General features: G+C 42.9%; 1 protein-coding gene and 1 long non-coding RNA gene across 3 annotated transcripts; one reads left to right on the top strand and one right to left on the bottom strand.

Moving 5' to 3' along the window:
- Positions 1 to 48: 48 nt before the first annotated feature.
- On the top strand, positions 49 to 17655 carry LOC121003762. The gene is made up of 3 exons (XR_005779599.1): positions 49 to 1108; positions 11913 to 11916; positions 17644 to 17655. It is a non-coding gene; the product is annotated as an uncharacterized LOC121003762 (long non-coding RNA).
- On the bottom strand, positions 4904 to 12755 carry LOC121003761 (tigger transposable element-derived protein 3-like). Of its 2 annotated transcripts, none has more exons than XM_040435649.1 (2): positions 12617 to 12755; positions 4904 to 7578 (listed from the first exon to the last, which is right to left on the bottom strand). In XM_040435649.1, exon 2 carries the CDS (start codon positions 7574 to 7576, stop codon positions 5798 to 5800), a length of 1779 nt encoding a protein of 592 aa, XP_040291583.1. In that variant the 5' UTR covers positions 7577 to 7578; positions 12617 to 12755; the 3' UTR covers positions 4904 to 5797. The 2 variants fall into 2 exon arrangements, with proteins under 2 accessions (XP_040291583.1, XP_040291584.1); XM_040435650.1 differs by lacking the exon at positions 12617 to 12755 and adding an exon at positions 10905 to 11116.
- Positions 17656 to 19378: the final 1723 nt, after the last annotated feature.

The raw sequence follows: 19378 nt of genomic DNA, 5'->3' as shown, positions 1-19378 counted from the left end.
GATCACGTTTACACTGCCTGATCCCGTCAATTAAAGTGCAGAGGGAACGGCAGTTGCAGAGAGAGCAGAGCTTCTAGGAGTAATAGCAACTCCCCCGTTGCTCCTAGGGGCTCATTTGCATATATTAAAACTTGATAAGTACAAAGCTGCTGACAGATGCCCTTTAACTGGAAGACTAAGAAAGTAGTGGCTCGCCAACATGAGAAGTTAAAAAAGGATTTCCGGTACTTTGCAAATCCCATAATTTGTTGGTACAAGCTGATTAATGCGCCCTTCATGTCATTAGAAGGATGGTTAAATTATTCTTTAACTGTAAAGCTGGACATGCACATTCAATAGCTGTCGGGCGAGCGATCAGGCAGCTATCTCTCACGACTCCTCCATACAAATACATGTTTGTTTTGGCCAAGCATGTATTCAATGTGAAGAGAGGAGAAAGCTGCTGACAGATACCTCTGCTGGTGGCGTATCTCCTTGGAGAGCAAAAGGATCAGGCCAAAATATAAATTTCACCCAATCCTTTTTCCTCCACCGACATCATGGATCGCGGGAGAGTTAGGAGGTCCAGATTAGGTTCTGAGCAGAACCTGACGTTCTTGGTGGGTTCAGCTGACGATACACTAATGTGTATGGAGGCCTTTAGAATCTACAAACAGCAGCGTAGATCTTAGGATCCTTTTACACAAGTAGATAAAGTAGGTTCAATCGCTTGTCCTCTCCCTTTTCATGCCCATTGGATTGTAAACGATGGGCAGATGCCCGTTTATGCAAGTGGATGTTCTGCCATCAAACAATGATTTACACGTCCACATAAAAGACGTAATGAATGACAAACAAGCAAAGTGCTGATCGTCATTTGATCGTTGGACATGATTACACTGGTCAATGATTGTGATTGATAGTTTTAATAAAAGATCAATCAGGCGATTATCACCCAATGTAAAAGAGCCTTTAATTTCCTGGGTACTAAAAGTTACGTGGATTTAGGATTTCATGAATTTCCTACTTTCTGATAAAATCTATGTAAAGATCATCCTTAGGTCTAATGCACACGGCTGTATAAATCTTAGGCTACTTTCACACTAGCGTTAAATTTTCCCAGCATTGAGTTCCGTCCTAGGGGCTCAATACCGAAAAAAACTGATCAGTTTTGTCCCAATGCATTCTGAATGGAGAGAAATCTGTTCAGTATGCATCAGGATGTCTTCAGTTCAGTCCCTTTTACGGTATTTGGCCGGAGAAAATACCGCAGCATGCTGCAGTATTTTCTCCGGCCAAAATTCCGGAACACTTGCCGGATCCGGCATTAATTTCCATTGAAATGTATTAATGCCGGATCTGGAACCCTGTGTTTTCCGGAAAAACTGATCTGGTTTCCCGGTCTGCGCATGCACAGACCTTTAAGCCAGATTCTTCTAACGCTAGTGTGAAAGTACCCTTACAAGGTGTTGTGCCATGTGGACATTTCTGGCACAGATACAATACATTGCCCATTGAAATGTATTAACGCCGGATCTGGAACCCCGTGTTTTCCGGAAAAACTGATCTGGGTTCCCGGTCTGCGCATGCACAGACCTTTAAATCTGTGAAAAAGATAAATACCGGATCTGGTTTTCCGGATGACACTGGAGAGACGGATCCAGTATTGCAATGCATATGTCAGACGGAGCCGCATCCGGATCCGGAAACAAATGATATCCGTTTGCATACAGATTTCCGGATCTGGCAGGCAGTTCCGGCAACGGAACTGCCTGCCAGATTCTTCTAACGCTAGTGTGAAAGTACCCTTAAAGGTGTTGTGCCATGTGGACATTTCTGGCACATCAATGAGATATGTCATAAAGGTCCGATCGGCGTGGATCCGACTTCTCCTGAAGATGTCTCAGCTGTAAATGGAGAGGACATTGTACATGCACGGGTTTCTTCATTCACTGTTATGGGACTTCAGAAAATAGCCCAGCGCATGCATGGAAATTTTTGAAAGTCCCATAGCTGTGAAAGTAGACAGCCACGCATGTGCGGTAGCCATCATCATGGTCGGACACGCACTATCGGACATTTATGACATACCAAAAGGATACCACAAATGTCCAGATACAATACATTGCCCATACAAGGGATTTGGGTCTTACAAACAGGTGCAGAGATTATTACTTCTGGATTCCATTTTTATGACACTCCGTAGAAAATGGTACAGTAGATGACAGAGGCTGTACAGCTCTATACTAGGAAGCCAAATGCACGGAGCCTGTGTACATAAGATCTAAATGTGTGGTAAATCAAAAGTTAAATGGCATACAAGCTGCACTGTATTATATAAATTATATACGTTATAAATAATGATATATAAATTTGTACACAGTGATATAGAAAAGAGGCTGTCACATTCTGATTCCCATTGATCATAGCTCTTATCTGATGCTATTCATTCTAAACCAGTTGGTAACCGCACAATAACTATTTTTTCTGGTTTGTTAGAATTCAAAATAAACCAATAATAAAATAGTTTCTGAGTTGATTTTTTATTTTCTCAGATTTTTTTTAATTTTTTACTTGGATTCTGTACAAATTAATTACTACTGTGCAAGTCACCTTTACATACTAATGTGTTTAGACACATCTATAGTTACAGCTATAAACACCGGATATACTTTATATACTGTATGTATAATTCTTTTTAAAGGGTTTTGCACGTAAGGGTTTGTGCACATGTGGTATTTTGTGACTTTTTGGTGGCCTTTTTTTTGTAAAAGCGCCAGGAAACTATTTTCGTGTTAAACATATGCAAACAAAAGTGAAAATGCTGCAAAAACTGTGCATACCCTTAGGCTCCATTCAGATGAGTATATTGTACCTGTGTTTACAGAGGACCTGTCCATTTTCCTGACATGTCTGTTTTTTATATTAGCATTCTCTATAAAATATTAATTCTGGAGCAATTACAGGGATTTAATATTACCACTTTACAAAGCTTTGGTGCGGCGTCATCTGGAATATCCACTGGGCATCGGTCCATAGAAAGGATGCCCTGGAGCTGTAAAATGTACAAAGGAGAGCAACTAAACTGATAAGGGGCATGGAGGGTCTTAGTTATAAGGAAAGATTAAAAGATTTTTTTATGCCAAACTCAGTATAATTCAAAAATAATAATAAAATTTTTCCAAAGGTGTCCATATATAAAGCAAGCAGACAGAGGAGGGCTCTTTAATGGTTGAAGTTCCACAATAAAGGGAATTTTATTCCAACAATAAGGAACAAAAACAAGGAATATCAGTTGAATACAAAGTCTCTATGCACAGCGTCATGTTAAAGCGGTCTAAATATAATAATCAGATATACTGTAAAATTAGCCATTAGTGACAATACTGGTCAATAAAAAAGGCAGTAAAACAGTCATACTGGCAGTGTTAATAATATGGATATATTGGCAGGAAATGCAGAAATGTAAGCAGAGTCCCTAACGCTGAATATATCTTTAAAGGGCTTGTCAACTTTTTACAGTTTTTTTTATACAATTTTTGTTAACCCCCCCCTCCTTCCCCCATTCAATCAGATGTAATCTGCAGGGTAGCCTCGCCGCAAGTCCTTAAAGGGGTTATCCCATGACTAATTAAAAAAAGAAAATCTGACATTATATAGTACATGATAACCTCTTTCTAGAGGCAGAAGCAGCCCTGTACCTCACATGGATCCAGAGATCTCCATATTCATTGCTCTGCTATATTTACATCAAGCTGGCAGCTCAAGGGGAGTATATTTTCTGCTGCAGCTAAGGGGGCGTGTCCATGCTCTCCCTATCACAGCTAAGGGGGTGTGGCCATGCTCTCCCTATCACAGGTCAGGAGGCAGTTAAAGGATGAAACTGAGCATGTGCGGCCATCTCAATGACCAGGTCAAAGAAATAAGAAAATAAAAAACTGCAGGTGGCACTAAACAGATACATTTTATTGAATAACTCAGTGGTTATGCTAAAATTTTAATTACATGCAATTACAAAAGAATTCAGATCCATGTGTTGGTTTGAAAAGTGTAGAGTATTTTTCGTGAGACAACCCCTTTAATTTCCCCTGCAGTGCTACCACATGGAGATTATATGGCGCCCAATGAAATTAACATGCTGTCTCTCCTCAATAGAGAGAGATTATCTTTGTAGCAGCTATCTTCTCTAGCTAATTGATGGAGGTTTTTGAATGATGGACTTTCAAGGCTATGATGGTACATCCATGTGTCACAAAGTCCACCCGCTTATTGCAGGTTGAACCATAGCTTCTTCTGATGATTACAATTGATCATTGGCGGTTTCTAAAGCCAGACCCATGACAATCAGCTCATCCCTAGACCAACTCTAATTCAGAAAGTGGATGTATTAATGAGAAAACTTTTTAAGGGGCGTCTGTCACCGTGTATAAAGGCAGCATATTATGGGGACAGGTCTACTCTACTATTAGCAGCTAACAAAGAATACAGTGGATAGTTATGAGTCATGTGTTTATGAGAGGAGCACCTCCCCTCATAGTTATAAGTCTAAAACGTTCCCTGTTTTCTATTAGCCAAATGGCTTAATAGTGTGACCCTGTCATTATAGTATACTGCCCTTAAAGGGAATCTGTCAGCCCCCGAAACACCACCCAAACTAGAGTAAGCGGTGAATATTGTAAGTGATGCCTATCCTTATACTCACATGCATTCTGACACTTTGCTCCGACAAGCCACCAGTAAGATGCAACAAGAGGACTCCTGTGTTCATGCACATAATGTAAAGGACTCAAAAATGAGTCTTAATGCATTTTATGGAAAAACAGCATCAGAATGCGAGTATGAAGATAAGAATTACATAACAAGACTCAGCATCACTTACACTATACACTGCGTACTCTAGTCTGGTGGATCTTTTGGAGCTGACAAATTCTCCTTAAACAGGAGAGCATGGTATGGTGACAGATTCACTTTAAAGGTGTAGTTCTACAGGTGTCCTAATTTCAATGCTGGTTCGTTCCAATTCTGTATTCGCTTTGGCAAAGAAAAGGGGCTTTAATCCCCTAATAGAGCTTTAAGGGGTCTGACTGTGTCTCAGTTCATTAGCTAAGCCAGTCACCCTCTCTGCCTTTTCATCAGACGCGAAGGAGAAGGGGTCTGGTTTAGCTAATGCACTGAGCAACCCAGCCAGTCCCCTTCAAGCACATCACTGGTGTTACGTGCCAACACAGAGTGGAGGAGGAATCTGTCTTTCTGTTTTGAAATAAATCTGTACGTGGAGCAGAATGGTGCTGTCATCTGGACACCAGGTTAGTTATAGTTATAATAGAAGGATCTTTTAAGGTGAAAAGGTATCTGCTCTGGATCTAAGTAAAACTACTTTTTATCTGTATGTGATCCATCCATACAAGGTAAATAGCAATAGTAGCTTGCAATAGAGAGAATATCTAGGCTCATATAGGAAGAATACTCAACATTTCGTGGATGGTCTCCTAAGGAAGAATTCTTGTTTAGTAAGTACCAAACTACTATGCTAATGAAAAGGGCACCAATTTTTTTTTTTTTTTAAGTTTTGGATGAAACACATTGTTAAGCTGCAGCTTAAAAAAGAAGGCCCTGCTGTGTCCTGTTTGCCTTGCCACATATTTTCTATATATAGTCCATGCAGACCACTTTAAGAGTTATGTTTTTTATTTTATTTTTTAAAGTTTACTTTTTCCACTAAATTATAGACTCAAATGTCCACCAGGCCTGAGCTTAAAAGAAGAGTAGACGCCACCTGTGTCCCATTACATAATGTAGTAGTATCATAGGCAACCCATTATTTACAAGATTTTGTCATAGTTGGATTAGCCAGACATCTCTCGATCTGACTTTGCAGTGCACAGAAAATACTCATATCTTGGTTTTCATTGCACAAAAACCGCTGGATTAAATCACAAGCTTCTTTGATTTCCTCAACACTCACACATGGTCTTGATTCTTCAGACTTAACCACAACTGTAGATATTTCGTCGATGGCAGATAGTTTTGGATATGACTCTAAACCACTGTATGAGGCCTGATCCTCGTTGGATGAAAAGTCAGCTTTTACTTTTTCATTTGGATATGGTGGTTTTTTATATGTGGTTTCGAATCCAAGGCTTTCATCATTCTCTTCCTTAATTGTGAGTGTTCGGTAAGAGACACAACCCGTTGTTAGTGATGTGTAATTTTCAGAATTACTGTTGGTTTCTTGTAAAATGGGGAATGATATATCTTCATGGGATCTAGCCTCTGATGGATCATGCGTAGCAGAGCAAAGAATTCGGATCCCTTCCAGTTTTTGAAAACAGGACTTTATAGTATGAGGTGTTACTCTTAGCCATGCTTTATTCATGGTGTAACTAGCTTCCACAAGTGATAACTCGCACATTTTATGGAGCAGAGATACCTCGGTCTTTCCATCAATTGTAGTATCTTCTTGGAGTCTCTCTAGAAGAAGTTCTCTGTAGATAATACTGAATTCGCTGACCAGCTCTTCACCAAAGCGATGATTTGATGAAGCATGTTCTTTGGGAAAAATACATAATGAGATATTTCTAAGTTTCACTTTTGGTCCAGTATTATGTGCTGTAAAGGCCAGAAGAATTTTTCTTTCTAGTCTATCAAGTTTTGCATCCCAGTTGAGAAGCCACTCTACGAGCAAACTGTCAGTCATATGGCCATTATTACTAGCTTTAAGGGACACTGGAGAAAGGCAGTGAGTTCCAAGAGATCTTGAAGAAAGGTTGTGAGTAACTAGTAATTTAAGTCTTTCTGTCCCATTTATGTTGCAGCAGAACCAAATGCAGACTGTTTCCTTTGGCTCAGCATTCATCCCTTGCTTTTCCAATATTCTAAAATAAAATGGAGACCCTACGGCACAGAAAATGTCTTGTAAAGGGTAATCTTTAGCAATTCGTGCAAGTAATGCAGATCTACTTAAAACATCTACTGGAGTAGCTTGGCTACAGAGCATTGACATCATATGGCCATGCCTTTCTCCTTGAATCCGTCCACTAGAGCTGAACTGACTTCCAGTAATTCTTTCATCTGTTCCACTGTTTAGTTCCATTCTCACCATCTGTGTGGGTAGGAGTTTTACATACTTACCTTGTCCTACACTCCCAAACCTCCTTTCCCCTGGTAAGACTTCTGCTCTATAGAAAAGTCGGTACCTTTCTTTCCACCTCCATAACCATCCATTTGATGGTTTAAACTGTGGGCATCCAATTTCCTTTGCAATTGCTTCAGCCTGTCTCATGAGTATAGGTCCAGAAATGGGCAGTTTATTGGCCTTGGCAAAGAGTAGCCACTCTAGAAGAGCCTCATCGACCTTGGCATGTTTAAATGGTCTATTACGTTTACGACCTGGGTTCTCATTATGGTTCCAACGTTCTAGAATTTCTTCTCTTTTTTTCATCACTCTGCTAATTGTTGACTGTGAAAGTCCCATGTTCCTAGCCACTGATGACTGAGATGCTTTAGGTTGTTGTAGAAGTTCTAGAATCTTCACCTTTTCTGCTAAGGTTGAGTCCCGTCTTTTTTTGTAGGTCTGTACCCGATTAACAGTATCCATTTCTAAAATCAAGATAAGTCATACAATATTAATGAAATTCAAGTAAGGAATTACCAAAATAAGGTGATATACAGTAGGTTGAGAGTCACATTAGAAATTGGAATACAAACCTGGTAATGTAGGTTGGGTGATGTTGTAATAGGGAATCCTAATAAGTAACTATGAGTTATGGGATTCACTTGGGTTCATGGGTCATAATGCAGGTAAAGATATTTAATGTAGTTTGTCAGACCACTGGTTCTATGGAGTTGACAACCATCTTTATGAGAAAGAATTATGCTTAGAAGAGACATCACCCACTGTTCTTCTATACAAAAGTTCATTACTCAGCGGGGGGGTGACAATGAGCACAAGAGTATGCGTTTCCTAGGGTTGGAGAGAGTCTGATTATTGACTTTAAAGGGAACCTGTCACCTGGATTTTAGGTATTGAGCTGAGGACATGGACTGCTAGATTGCTGCTAGCACATCCGCAATATCCATTCCCCATAGCTCTCTGTGTTTTTATCGTGTAAAAAAAAACACAATTTTATATATATGTAAATTAGGCTACTAACGTTTCTGGAGCCCAACCACACCCACTGTCCAGCACCGCCCTGCATACTCCAAATCTCCTCCTTTCTCCCCGACGTCACAAAGTTAGAGCGCCGTAATCTCACAATGCGTGAGCTAGCGCATGCGCAGTGTCGGCATAGTGTTCGTTCCCTGTGCTGGCATCAGCCTCAGGGAACTAACTGCGCATGTGCTAGATCGCATATCGCGAGATTACGGCGCTCTAGCTTTGTGACATCAGGAAGCAGGGAGGAGATTCGGAGGATGCGGGGCGGTGCTGGGCTTCTTCACAGTGGGCATGGCTGGGCTCAGAGTCAGAGAATGCTGGACTCATCTCTGAAGTGTTAAAGTTGCCCTAAATTAGAGCATTTGAGATGCACTCTGGTGCTCCAAACCAATGTACCCCCAAGGGGTTAATATCCACGCGTGGTTGAGAGACTGGACACTGACACAGAAGCTGGTCAAAGCAATCTCTCTCTTTTATTACAAAGAGTAAACGTTATATTCATCTTCAGAAGAGGGCAGTCCTCTCTGAGTCTTAAACATTGTTTCATTGGTCAAAAAGGGGAAAGAGATAAGAGAAACAGAGATAACACTCCAACATCTGCGCAGTGCGTACCACTTTGGAATGTGAACTAATGTAAACATCTAAGTAGACGCCATGTTCTAATGGCGTCCATTCTAACAATAATACTGCATACGTCATATGTGACACTTCAAGGAGGTGCTTCTCTATAGGCAGTGAATAATATATACATATCATCAAGTCATATGATTGGCTTCTGCATTCCTCCACAGTCTAGACACCTCCCTTGGGACACCTGTACAAAGATGAGAAAACAGACACTTCCCACAGCACAGCTCTTTACCCCCCTCTCTTCTCCAGTCTTGAAACAAAGAGGGGGGTGGGAGGCACTTGAAGAAGAAAAAGTTAACTCATTACAGTCCTAGAGATACAAAATATAGAATAAAATTCACACATCTTTAACAGAAGCATGGAGGAGACAGGACTCATCTAAGGTTCATTTACAAATATATAAAATCATTTTTTGACACAATAAAAGCACAGAGAGTTATGGGGACTGGATATTGCAGATGTGCTAGCGCCGATCTAGCAGCCCATGTCCTCAGCTCTATACCCAAAATCCAGGTGACAGGTTCCCTTCAAATACATATCTGAATTAATTTGAGACTTTCATTCTGCACTTATTTAGATGTGTAACTTGAATCTCCTGTGCACTTATTCAAAATCCATAACAAGGTCCTAGAGCTACCCTATGCCAGTTATGATAATGATGTCTTCTTCATGTGGTAGGGTGACCTTTCAGCCCTCTCAGGCACTGTTATCTCTGCAACCTCTATAGCTACTCCCCTGCACAGCTGTGCAACTGAGAAACTAGGCTAGGAACACTATATTATGTTCTACAATTGCACCTAAATTGGCAGGGAGGAGACCCAAAGTCAACTTGGAAAATACAGGGGAGCACTCTGTTCGTGGTGGCCAGGATGCATACTTCAGGATAATTTTGCCAAAATTGATGGCAAGAACAATACAATGAACAGAAATATTTTCTTTGTAAAAATGAATATTGGTTATAAATGTGGTTGTCCAATTTCTGGAGAAAACCAGACAACCCTCAGGACCAACCTGCAATAAAGAACTGATAAGTATTTACCTGGCAAAGCTCTCATCACCTCTCTGGTTTTTCCAGTCGAGAGTTATTTACCCGGCTGCAACCAATCACTTGTCTAAGTGGTGCAGGGGTTCTCCAAAACCTGGACAAACCCTTTAATTAAAATGGGTCAGAAATGTTCATAATTTATTGGTTCAAGTTATTTAAACTTTTTGTGGCGTTTCCATTGCACCTAATTAGTATCTAATTTAAATTACATTTTGGGGTGTTTGCAGTGCCACCATTTTTTTTTTTTGGGGGGGGGGGGGGGGGATTTTGAGTGTACAAAGAAATATTGCTATATCTCTGATGAGATAACCACTAATGAGACTATGTCTCACGTTTTTGTCTGATATTTGAGATGTAGGCCGATGCAAATGTGAACACAGGCTGTGTAATTTTCAGGCTGTGTAGAGCGGCGCCCCGGGATCTCACTGCACTTACTATTATTCCGGGGCCACTCTGTTCTCCCGCTATGTCCCCCGGTATTTTTGCTGAATTGGTTATACTAGTTGGAGTCTGCCCTTCTCCCAGGCTGTAGCGCTGTCCAATCGCAGCACAGAGCTCACAGCCAGGGAGAAAAAAAAACTCCCTAGCTGTGAGCTCTGTGCTGCGATTGGACAGCGCTACAGCCTGGGAGAAGGAACGCCCAGGGAGAAACAGGGCAGACTCCGCCTAGTATAACCAATTCAGCAAAAATAACGGGGGACATAGCGGGAGAACGGAGCGGCGCCCTGGAATAATAGTTAGTGCAGTGAGTTTCCAGGGCGCCGCTCTACACAGTGTGATAATTATCTTACAATGTTTGGACCGATGAAAGGTCCTCTTTAAAGATGACAGGTCATATTTTTTTCAACTTCACAAAGATAAGCTGGTCACAAAGTGTAACCTTGACTAAATTCAGTTAAAATATCCCATACATAGGTATCAAAACAAATTTCCCAAAAATGACCTGGGGAGTACCAAAGGCAAGCCCCTAGGGAGACAAAGCAGCGGGGTTACACTAACTAAAAGCATGTATGTATGCACATGGCATAGTGACACAGATAGTGACAGATAGAAAAATAGATACCATGATTAACGTGGACAGGTGGACTCACCAACCTTGGTCAGATGACCAGGATGTCGCTTCACCTTTAGGCACCTTAACAGGATACCGCTCCTTTTCTACTTCTGGACATACACTTCTAATGATGGACCTTGTCCAAACTTTGCCGCCCACTGATGAAGCGGTTCTAGATGCCAGCAGAAACCTATTTGAGCTTATTTGTTGGGGTTCTTGGACCTCTATAGGTGTAGGACATTTTTAGGGTTATTCTTATGAGGACGGGGTCTTTGCAAAAGGATAGTACAAGTATGACGTTTTAGGGTGATATTAGAGAAGAAGAAGTGAAGTACAAGATGGAATACACCTTCAGCTCTCCTTACCTTTCCAAATATGACATCTGAATCACCTGACCTTATGTGACAAAAAATGAATCTATACTCTGCTCACCGTCTTTGATTTGGATGCCCCACTCTTACTGATCATCTGACATACTGGCCCCCTTGTGGTACTCCCCAGACAATTTTTGGGAAATTTGTTTTTGATACCTATTTATCTGTTATTTTAACTCATTTTAAGGTTTTATGATTGTCTTATTTCTTTGAAGTTGTTTAGACTATGCTACCCTGACTTGGTCCAGTGTACTGGATTATCCTGGCATTTCTGGCTAGACACATTTTTCCCCCAAAGTAATAAACAGTGGTGCTCACAAGACCTTTAGGTAATACGAAGGGTGAACTATATTTAGCATGTTAAATGCTGGGTGGAGCTCAAAACTCTAAGATCTGTCCTGCAACTATAAATTCTGTTTGTAGGAGTCCCAGGCATAGAGGAGTCCGCTCTACTTCAGTCAGTCACATGACAAATAAGCAACTCTAGTTGTGATGTGGGTTCAAAGTTACACATGACCAGCAATGTGGACTCCTCTCTGCCTGGAACTCCTGCAGACACAGTTTACATTGAAAGGATGCAAGATTTCAGCACCGTCATTTCCCTTTTACAGCAAATTATAAACGAAAGAAGTTTTCCGACAACCTTTTATTTTTACAGCAATCAGTGGGAGTGAGGGGTGTCAGATCCCCCCCTATATCTTTAGGCATTTAAAACTGATTTAGCCCTCTTTTTAAAGGGTTTTTCCACCTTTTATTTAGTGATGGCCTATTCTTGTTTTATAGTACCAGTAAGTAAATGAGTTTTAAGATATCTGCCCTAAAGATATGTTATATATCTACTACTTTAACTCTTCTTGTCATCACATTTGATTTTGTCACGATTGCACAGCGGAAATCCACTGTGGAGTATCTCAGATTTTGCTGCTTATTTGCTATGGGTTTCACCCCCTACATTGCAAGGGGTGAAAACTGCGGTAGGAATCAACAAGATAAATTTACATGCTATGGTTTTGAAATTCGCACCCCAGGTCAATTTATGCCGTGATCTTTTCACAGTGTGAGGATAACTTTTCTTAAACCTCTTAAAATTGTAAAACACTGGGTATCTACCGCATGCAAATCCACTGCAGCAAAATTATTACGATTTATAAGAAAGCTCATATTTAAGAAATCCCCGAATACATTTTAAACCATTTTGCCGCTCCGATATTTAGACACATAACGCGTGGAATGTGAATACATTTGTACCTTACGTTCTGATATGCTACAGTGCACAGCAAGCACAGATATCACTGCAGACATGTGGACAGAAAGGTTCTTCATAGATCATGCATTTATCTATCTGGGGAGACGGAGAACAAAGACTACCCTGTACCCACCTGTCTGATTGGAGGACACGTCCTAGACTTTTTACTGATCAGACAGTAGTCTTTCTTTGTATTACAGGCCCTCCCAGCATCCGTTCAGAGACCTGCTCTGTCCCTGGCAAGGAGTTGAATGAACCTTCCCAAACAAGCCGAGATCCGGAAGAGATTCCTCTGCAAAGACTTATGGGGGAATTAAAGTACAGCTGTACTGCTGTGGTCGAATTGTTAGACTGTGGCTGGGGATGATGGGAACCCCCTTCAATTACCCCCATCTCCTGTTGCTGTGTATTACAGGCTTCAATCCTGGTTATGCCTCTAGATTCCAGGAAACAATGTCTGTTCTTAATATCACACATTGCTACAGCACCGAAGCTTCTCAGACGCTCATGCATATACGTTATATGCTGCATTTACAAGAAATGCAATCATTCAAGGTTAAAACTTAGAGTTCGGCCACAAAGTCAGGTTTCCTGATGCAGTTTTGGAAGCCAAAATTAGGAGTGGATCATAAAAGGAAAGAAGAAATAAAGGACAGATACAAATTCTCCTCTTTTTTGAATTTACTCCAAAACTACATGCAGAAACCTGACTGTGTGGCTGTACCCTGAGTCATTGGTATTACAGCTGTGCTTCTAAGGAAGGCATACACAATGGGGGTCATGGATCAATAGTGTCCCTCTCATACCTATAATGTGTTTTTTTTTTAAAAACATCCAGTCTATTTTAGTTAATATTTGCATTCCCTGTGTAAATCAAGCACTTTCTACTCATTCTCCTTTTATCCCTCCAGAAAATATGAATAAAACTGCTGGGCATTACCATCCCTCTTGTCAATAAGGTTTTATCGTTGCACAGTCTAATACCGTCAGCACTGACTGGACACTATCAGACTGTGTATGGACAAACACTACAAGAGGAAAAACAGGGGAAAACACAATGCACAATCCTCGAAACTGTTATTTTCTAAAACTGGCATGTCGGGAGGGCTAACAGGTCTGCTTTAAAATGAAACATGGCACTGAACTCCCATAATAAAATCTACAGTTCCTTGAAAAAGTATTTATACCCCTTGAACTATTCCACATTTTTTTACGTTACACCCATAAACTTGAATGTATTTTTTTGGGATGTCATGTGATAGATCAACACAAGGTGGCAAGTACGTGTGAAGTGAAAAGAAAATGATACATGGTTTTAAAAATTTTTAACAAATCAAAATCTGAAAAGTGTGGCTAGCATTTGTAGTCAGCCCCTGATACCCCTAAATAAAATCCAGTGTGACCAATTACCTTCAGAAGTCACCTAATTACAATACATTTAAGTTTGTGGGTAACGTTAAAAAATTTGAAAAAGCTCAGGAGGTATGAATACTTTTTCAAGGCTGTGTACTGTATATTGCAATGCGATGAAAATCTGTAACCCTACTTGTAGGAAGGATAATACATTTGCCCCAATATGTATATTGTTGTATAGTAGATAACATTGAAAAAGACACAGGTCCATCTGTCACGGGGTTCCGAAGGTGCACTCGGTCCCCCATTTCCCGCAGACCTGTTGCTTAGCTTTGGGAATGAGGATCTGTGTTTGACCTCATTCCCAGGGCGGCTTTACTAGCTGGGTGGTTCCCTGCTCCTAGTCTGCCTTGAGCGCCGCGCTGATCAATCGGTGCTCGACTGGTTGGTCTGTCGGTCATGTGACGCTGGCCACGTCACATGACCCTCACTCCCCACTATAAATACAGGCAGCCTGCTGGCTACAGGTTGCCTGTTAATTTCTAGGTTCCTGGCTATTTGTTGGACTACTGAATACTTACCTGATCCTGTTCCCTGACGATCCTTTGCCTGCTCCTCCTGTACTGCGCATCCGTCCTGGTATTGTGACCTCGGCTCCCACCTGACTACTCTCTTAGGACTCCTCTTGTACTTCTCTGTTCTCCTGGTATTTGACCCCGGCTTCTCCTGACCATTCTTTGCTTAATCCTTTGTACTGCGTAGCTTTCTTGGTTCTGACCCGGTCCGTTCATGTTCCGTATTTTGTCTTGTCTGTCTTCCCTGCACATATCCTAAGTTAGGAACTGTCGTCCAGTTGTCCCCTGTCATCAGGACTCGTGAGGCAAGTAGGCGGGGCCAGGGGTGAGGGTGGAGCGCAGTGGTCACTATCCTTCCCCCTATGTGTGTGCGGACGTGACCGTTACAGATTAACAGGCCCAATAACCACTGTATCATGAATCCTCTTACTACCCTGACTGACCATGTCTCTAGCTTGACACAGGTGGTGCAGGAGCTAGGAAAGAAACTCCGTTCTTTTGAGTTAGGGCAAGGTTCTTCCTCTCCTCTGCCCTCCAGTCCACATTTTGAACCCCAGATCAAGCTCCCAGAACCCTTTTCTGGAGACCGGAAGAGGTTTCTCTCCTTTGAGAGTTGCAAACTCTACTTCCGTTTGCGCCCCGTGTCCTCCGGTCCTGAGAGTCAACGCGTGGGGATTATCATTTCTCTACTACAGGGTGATCCCCAGGCCTGGGCATTCTCGTTACCTCCTGGGGCCAGTTGTCTGACTTCTGTGGAGGTTTTTTTTCAGGTCCTGGGTACCCTCTATGACGAACCAGACAGGGCCCTGGTAGCCGAGACGGCTCTTAGGGCACTGGTTCAGGGCCATCTCCCTGCGGAGGAGTATTGCACCCAATTCAGACGGTGGTGTGTCCCCTCATGATGGAATGAACCAGCCCTGAAGAGTCAGTTTAGGTCTGGTCTGTCTGATAATTTAAAAGATCTATTAATCAGTTATCAAATTCCAGAGACCTTAGAGGAGATGGTGACCCTAGTTGTTCGACTTGACCGACGAGTTAGAGAGAGACGACAAGAACGACATTTCTGTTCTCAGATGGTGGTCCAGCCAGAGGCCTTTTCCAGGGACAACACTGAGGTCTCCACCGAGGAACCCATGCAGGTTGGCATGACCAGGGGTAATCTTCGTCGCAGACGCGGAGAGTGCTTCTACTGTGGAGATCCTGGCCATTGGATCAACAAGTGTCCTAAGAGGGTCCTCTCTGACAAGTCTCCTAAGGCAGGACAACCTAAAGACCAGGTACACCCTGATTTTTCTAAATATAAGCTTTTGGTACCCATAACAATTTCTCTGGGGGTTAATAAGTGGCCGGGTAAGGCCTTTATTGATTCCGGTTCAGCGGCCAGCTTTATTGACTTTGAATTTGCTAGTAAATTGGATATTCCTTGTTTGCTTTACCTACACCTATCCATGTCATGGCTATTGATGCTACTCCCCTGATAGGTGGTACGGTGAGGTCATGTACCTCTGAAATTTCTCTGACCGTGGGTGTGTGCCACTCTGAGAGATGTTCCCTTTTAGTCCTGGAGAACCTACCGGTTGAGGTGGTACTGGGGTTGCCTTGGCTCCGTTTACATAACCCCACAATTGATTGGTCCAAAGGAGAGTTGGTGAAATGGGGACCTAAGTGTGACTCATGCTTGTCCATGGTCCAGGCTGGGGTTTCAGTAAGGTCTAATACATTACCCTCAGTTATTAAAGAATTTTCTGATGTATTCTCATCCCCTACTCCAGAGGTTCTACCCCCCCATAGACCTTATGATTGCGCCATAGAGCTAATAGAGGGTGCCGATGTCACGGCGGACGTGCACTCAGTCTAATCGATAACGCACCAACCAGGCTCTGGGCGAGAGACAGGGGAAGGGTCACCTCCTAACTAATCCCTGACCTCTTTCCCTGCAATGCTCAGCCCACCTACAGACCTTAAAGGTAGGTATGAGGTGTCCCCGTGCCTGGGCTGACAAAACCCTGAATTCCTGCTCGCACAGAACCTGGATGGGATAGATGACACAAAACAACCAAACTTGAAATAGCACTTATCTTCCTGAGCTTGAGCAGACAGCCAACCTTCCTTCCTAGCTTCCAAGACCACAATGATTAGTATAATCCGCTCAGGACACTGGGCTAGTTTGCTATTTAAACTAATTACCCCACCCAGTGCACCTGATGAGAGGCGGATCCAGCACGGCTCCAAAACAACCACTAAATTCGTGCTGCAATCCTGGCCGACCTCCGCACCTCGTCAGAGTGGGGCATGACAGTACCCCCCCTTCTACGGGTGACCTCTGGACACCCCGGACCAACCTTATCCGGATGGGACCTATGAAAAGCCCTCACCAGTCGGCTGGCGTTGATATCCACCGCCGGAACCCACATCCTCTCCTCAGGACCGTATCCCCTCCAGTGCACCAGGTACTGAAGGGAACCCCGAAGAACTCTCGAGTCGAGAATCCTGGAGATCTCAAACTCCAAGTTTCCCTCGACCAGAACAGGAGGAGGAGGCAATGGCGATGGTTCCACCGGTCTCACGTATTTTTTTAGTAAAGACCTGTGGAACACATCATGGATCCTCCAAGTCTGCGGAAGATCAAGCCGAAACGCCACAGGATTGATCACCGCAGAAATTTTATACGGACCAATAAATCTTGGACCCAGCTTCCAAGATGGCACTCTCAATTTGATATTCTTAGTGGACAACCACACCAGAAAACCCACACACAGGTCCGGACCAGTCATACGTCTCTTGTCAGCCATTTGTTTATACCTCTCACCCATCCTCTCCAAATTTCCTTGAATCCTCCGCCAGATTGAGGATAAGGCAGAAGAGAATCTCTCCTCCTCTGGCATCCCAGAGGAACCAGACCCAGAAAAGGTACCAAACTGAGGATGGAAACTGCATGCGCCAAAGACATTGCATTCTCTAAAGTATCCGGGTACTCATGAAAAGCCAGGGCATCCTTCAACCTTTCAGATAACCCCTGACAAAACTGACTACGTAACGTGGGGTCATTCCACCCCGACTCAGTAGCCCACCTCCTAAACTCTGTGCAGTAACCCTCTGCAGTATGTTTACCCTGTAGTAAGTTACGCAATCTCGATTCTGCCATCGAGACCCGATCTGGGTCATCGTAAATCAATCTCAGGGCTTTGAAAAATTCCTCCACCGACCGGAGAGCCAGAGAACCGGGCGGCAGAGAAAAAGCCCAGGATTGCGCGTCCCCTTTAAGCAAAGACATGATGATACCAATCCTCTGATCTTCATTACCTGACGAAAATGGACGCAGTCGAAAGTACAAATTGCATGACTCTTTAAAGCGGAAAAAATCATCCGTACCCCCTGTAAATTTCTCGGGAAGAGCGACTTTAGGCTCCCCACCAATTTGACCTGTACCAGATGCCAGAACCCTCTGACACTGTGTGACCGAACTACGCAGATCCGCAACCTCTAGGGATAAACCCTGCATGCGGTCAACCAGTGCATCAATTGACGCCATCACAAAAGCGCTGAGTGATGGTAGTCACAGTATGGCGGATTATAATGTCACGGCGGACGTGCACTCAGTCTAACAGATAACGCACCAACCAGGCTCTGGGCGAGAGACAGGGGAAGGGTCACCTCCTAACTAATCCCTGACCTCTTTCCCTGCAATGCTCAGCCCACCTACAGACCTTAAAGGTAGGTATGAGGTGTCCCCGTGCCTGGGCTGACAAAACCCTGAATTCCCTGAGATGGTGAAGTAGGGAAAAAGGAGCAGCCTGCTCGCACAGAACCTGGATGGGATAGATGACACAAAACAACCAAACTTGAAATCGCACTTATCTTCCTGAGCTGGAGCAGACAGCCAACCTTCCTTCCTAGCTTCCAAGACCACAATGATTAGTATAATCCGCTCAGGACACTGGGCTAGTTAGCTATTTAAACTAATTACCCCACCCAGTGCACCTGATGAGAGGCGGATCCAGCACGGCTCCAAAACAACCACTAAATTCGTGCTGCAATCCTGGCCGACCTCCGCACCTCGTCAGAGTGGGGCATGACAGCCGAATTTCCTAAAGGGCGAATTTATAATCTTTCAGGGCCCGAACGCAAGGCTATGGAAGATTATATTAAGGAGAGCCTTGCTAAAGGGCATATTAGACCTTCAATCTCTCCTATGGGAGCAGGGTTTTTCTTTGTTAAAAAGAAGGATGGTGGTCTTAGGCCTTGTATTGATTACCGGAGATTGAATAAGATCACTGTCCAAAATAAATACTCTCTCCCATTGATTCTGGATTTATTTAACCAGGTTCTGGGGGCAACCTGGTTTTCCAAGATTGACCTGAAAGGGGCATACAATCTAATCCGAATCAAGGAGGGAGACGAATGGAAGACAGCGTTCAATACTCCGATAGGACACTTTGAATATCAGGTGATGGCTTTTGGACTCAGCAATGCCCCAGCTGTGTTCCAAAACTTAATGAACGATATTCTCAGGGAGTTCTTAGGTAAATTTATTATTGTCTATTTTGATGACATTTTGGTATTCTCTCCAGATTTCGAATCTCATGTGTCTCATGTCAAACAAGTATTAGAGGTGTTGAGGGAGAACCAGCTATCCGCTAAGCAAGAGAAATGTGTCTTTGGTGTACAGGAGATACTGTTTCTAGGGCATGTTTTGACTCCTCACGCCTTTAAGATGGATCCTGGTAAGGTTTTAGCAATTAAGGAATGGGTAAGGCCTTCATCCTTAAAGGCTTTCAACGGTTTTTGGGTTTCGCTAATTACTACCGTAAATTTATCATGAATTTTTCTGTAATTGCTAAGCCATTGACCGACCTTACTAAGAAAGGGGCGGATTTGGAGAATTGGTCTACCAAGGCTATCTCTTCATTTGAAACCTTAAAAAAGGCATTTAGTAGCGCTCTCATTCTGATCCAGCCTGATCAGGA

Source organism: Bufo bufo, chromosome 6, assembly GCF_905171765.1.
Source record: "Bufo bufo chromosome 6, aBufBuf1.1, whole genome shotgun sequence".
Taxonomy (NCBI): Eukaryota; Metazoa; Chordata; class Amphibia; order Anura; family Bufonidae; genus Bufo; species Bufo bufo.
Note: the sequence above shows the minus strand (reverse complement) of the source record. Positions and strands in the feature narration are given on the sequence as shown.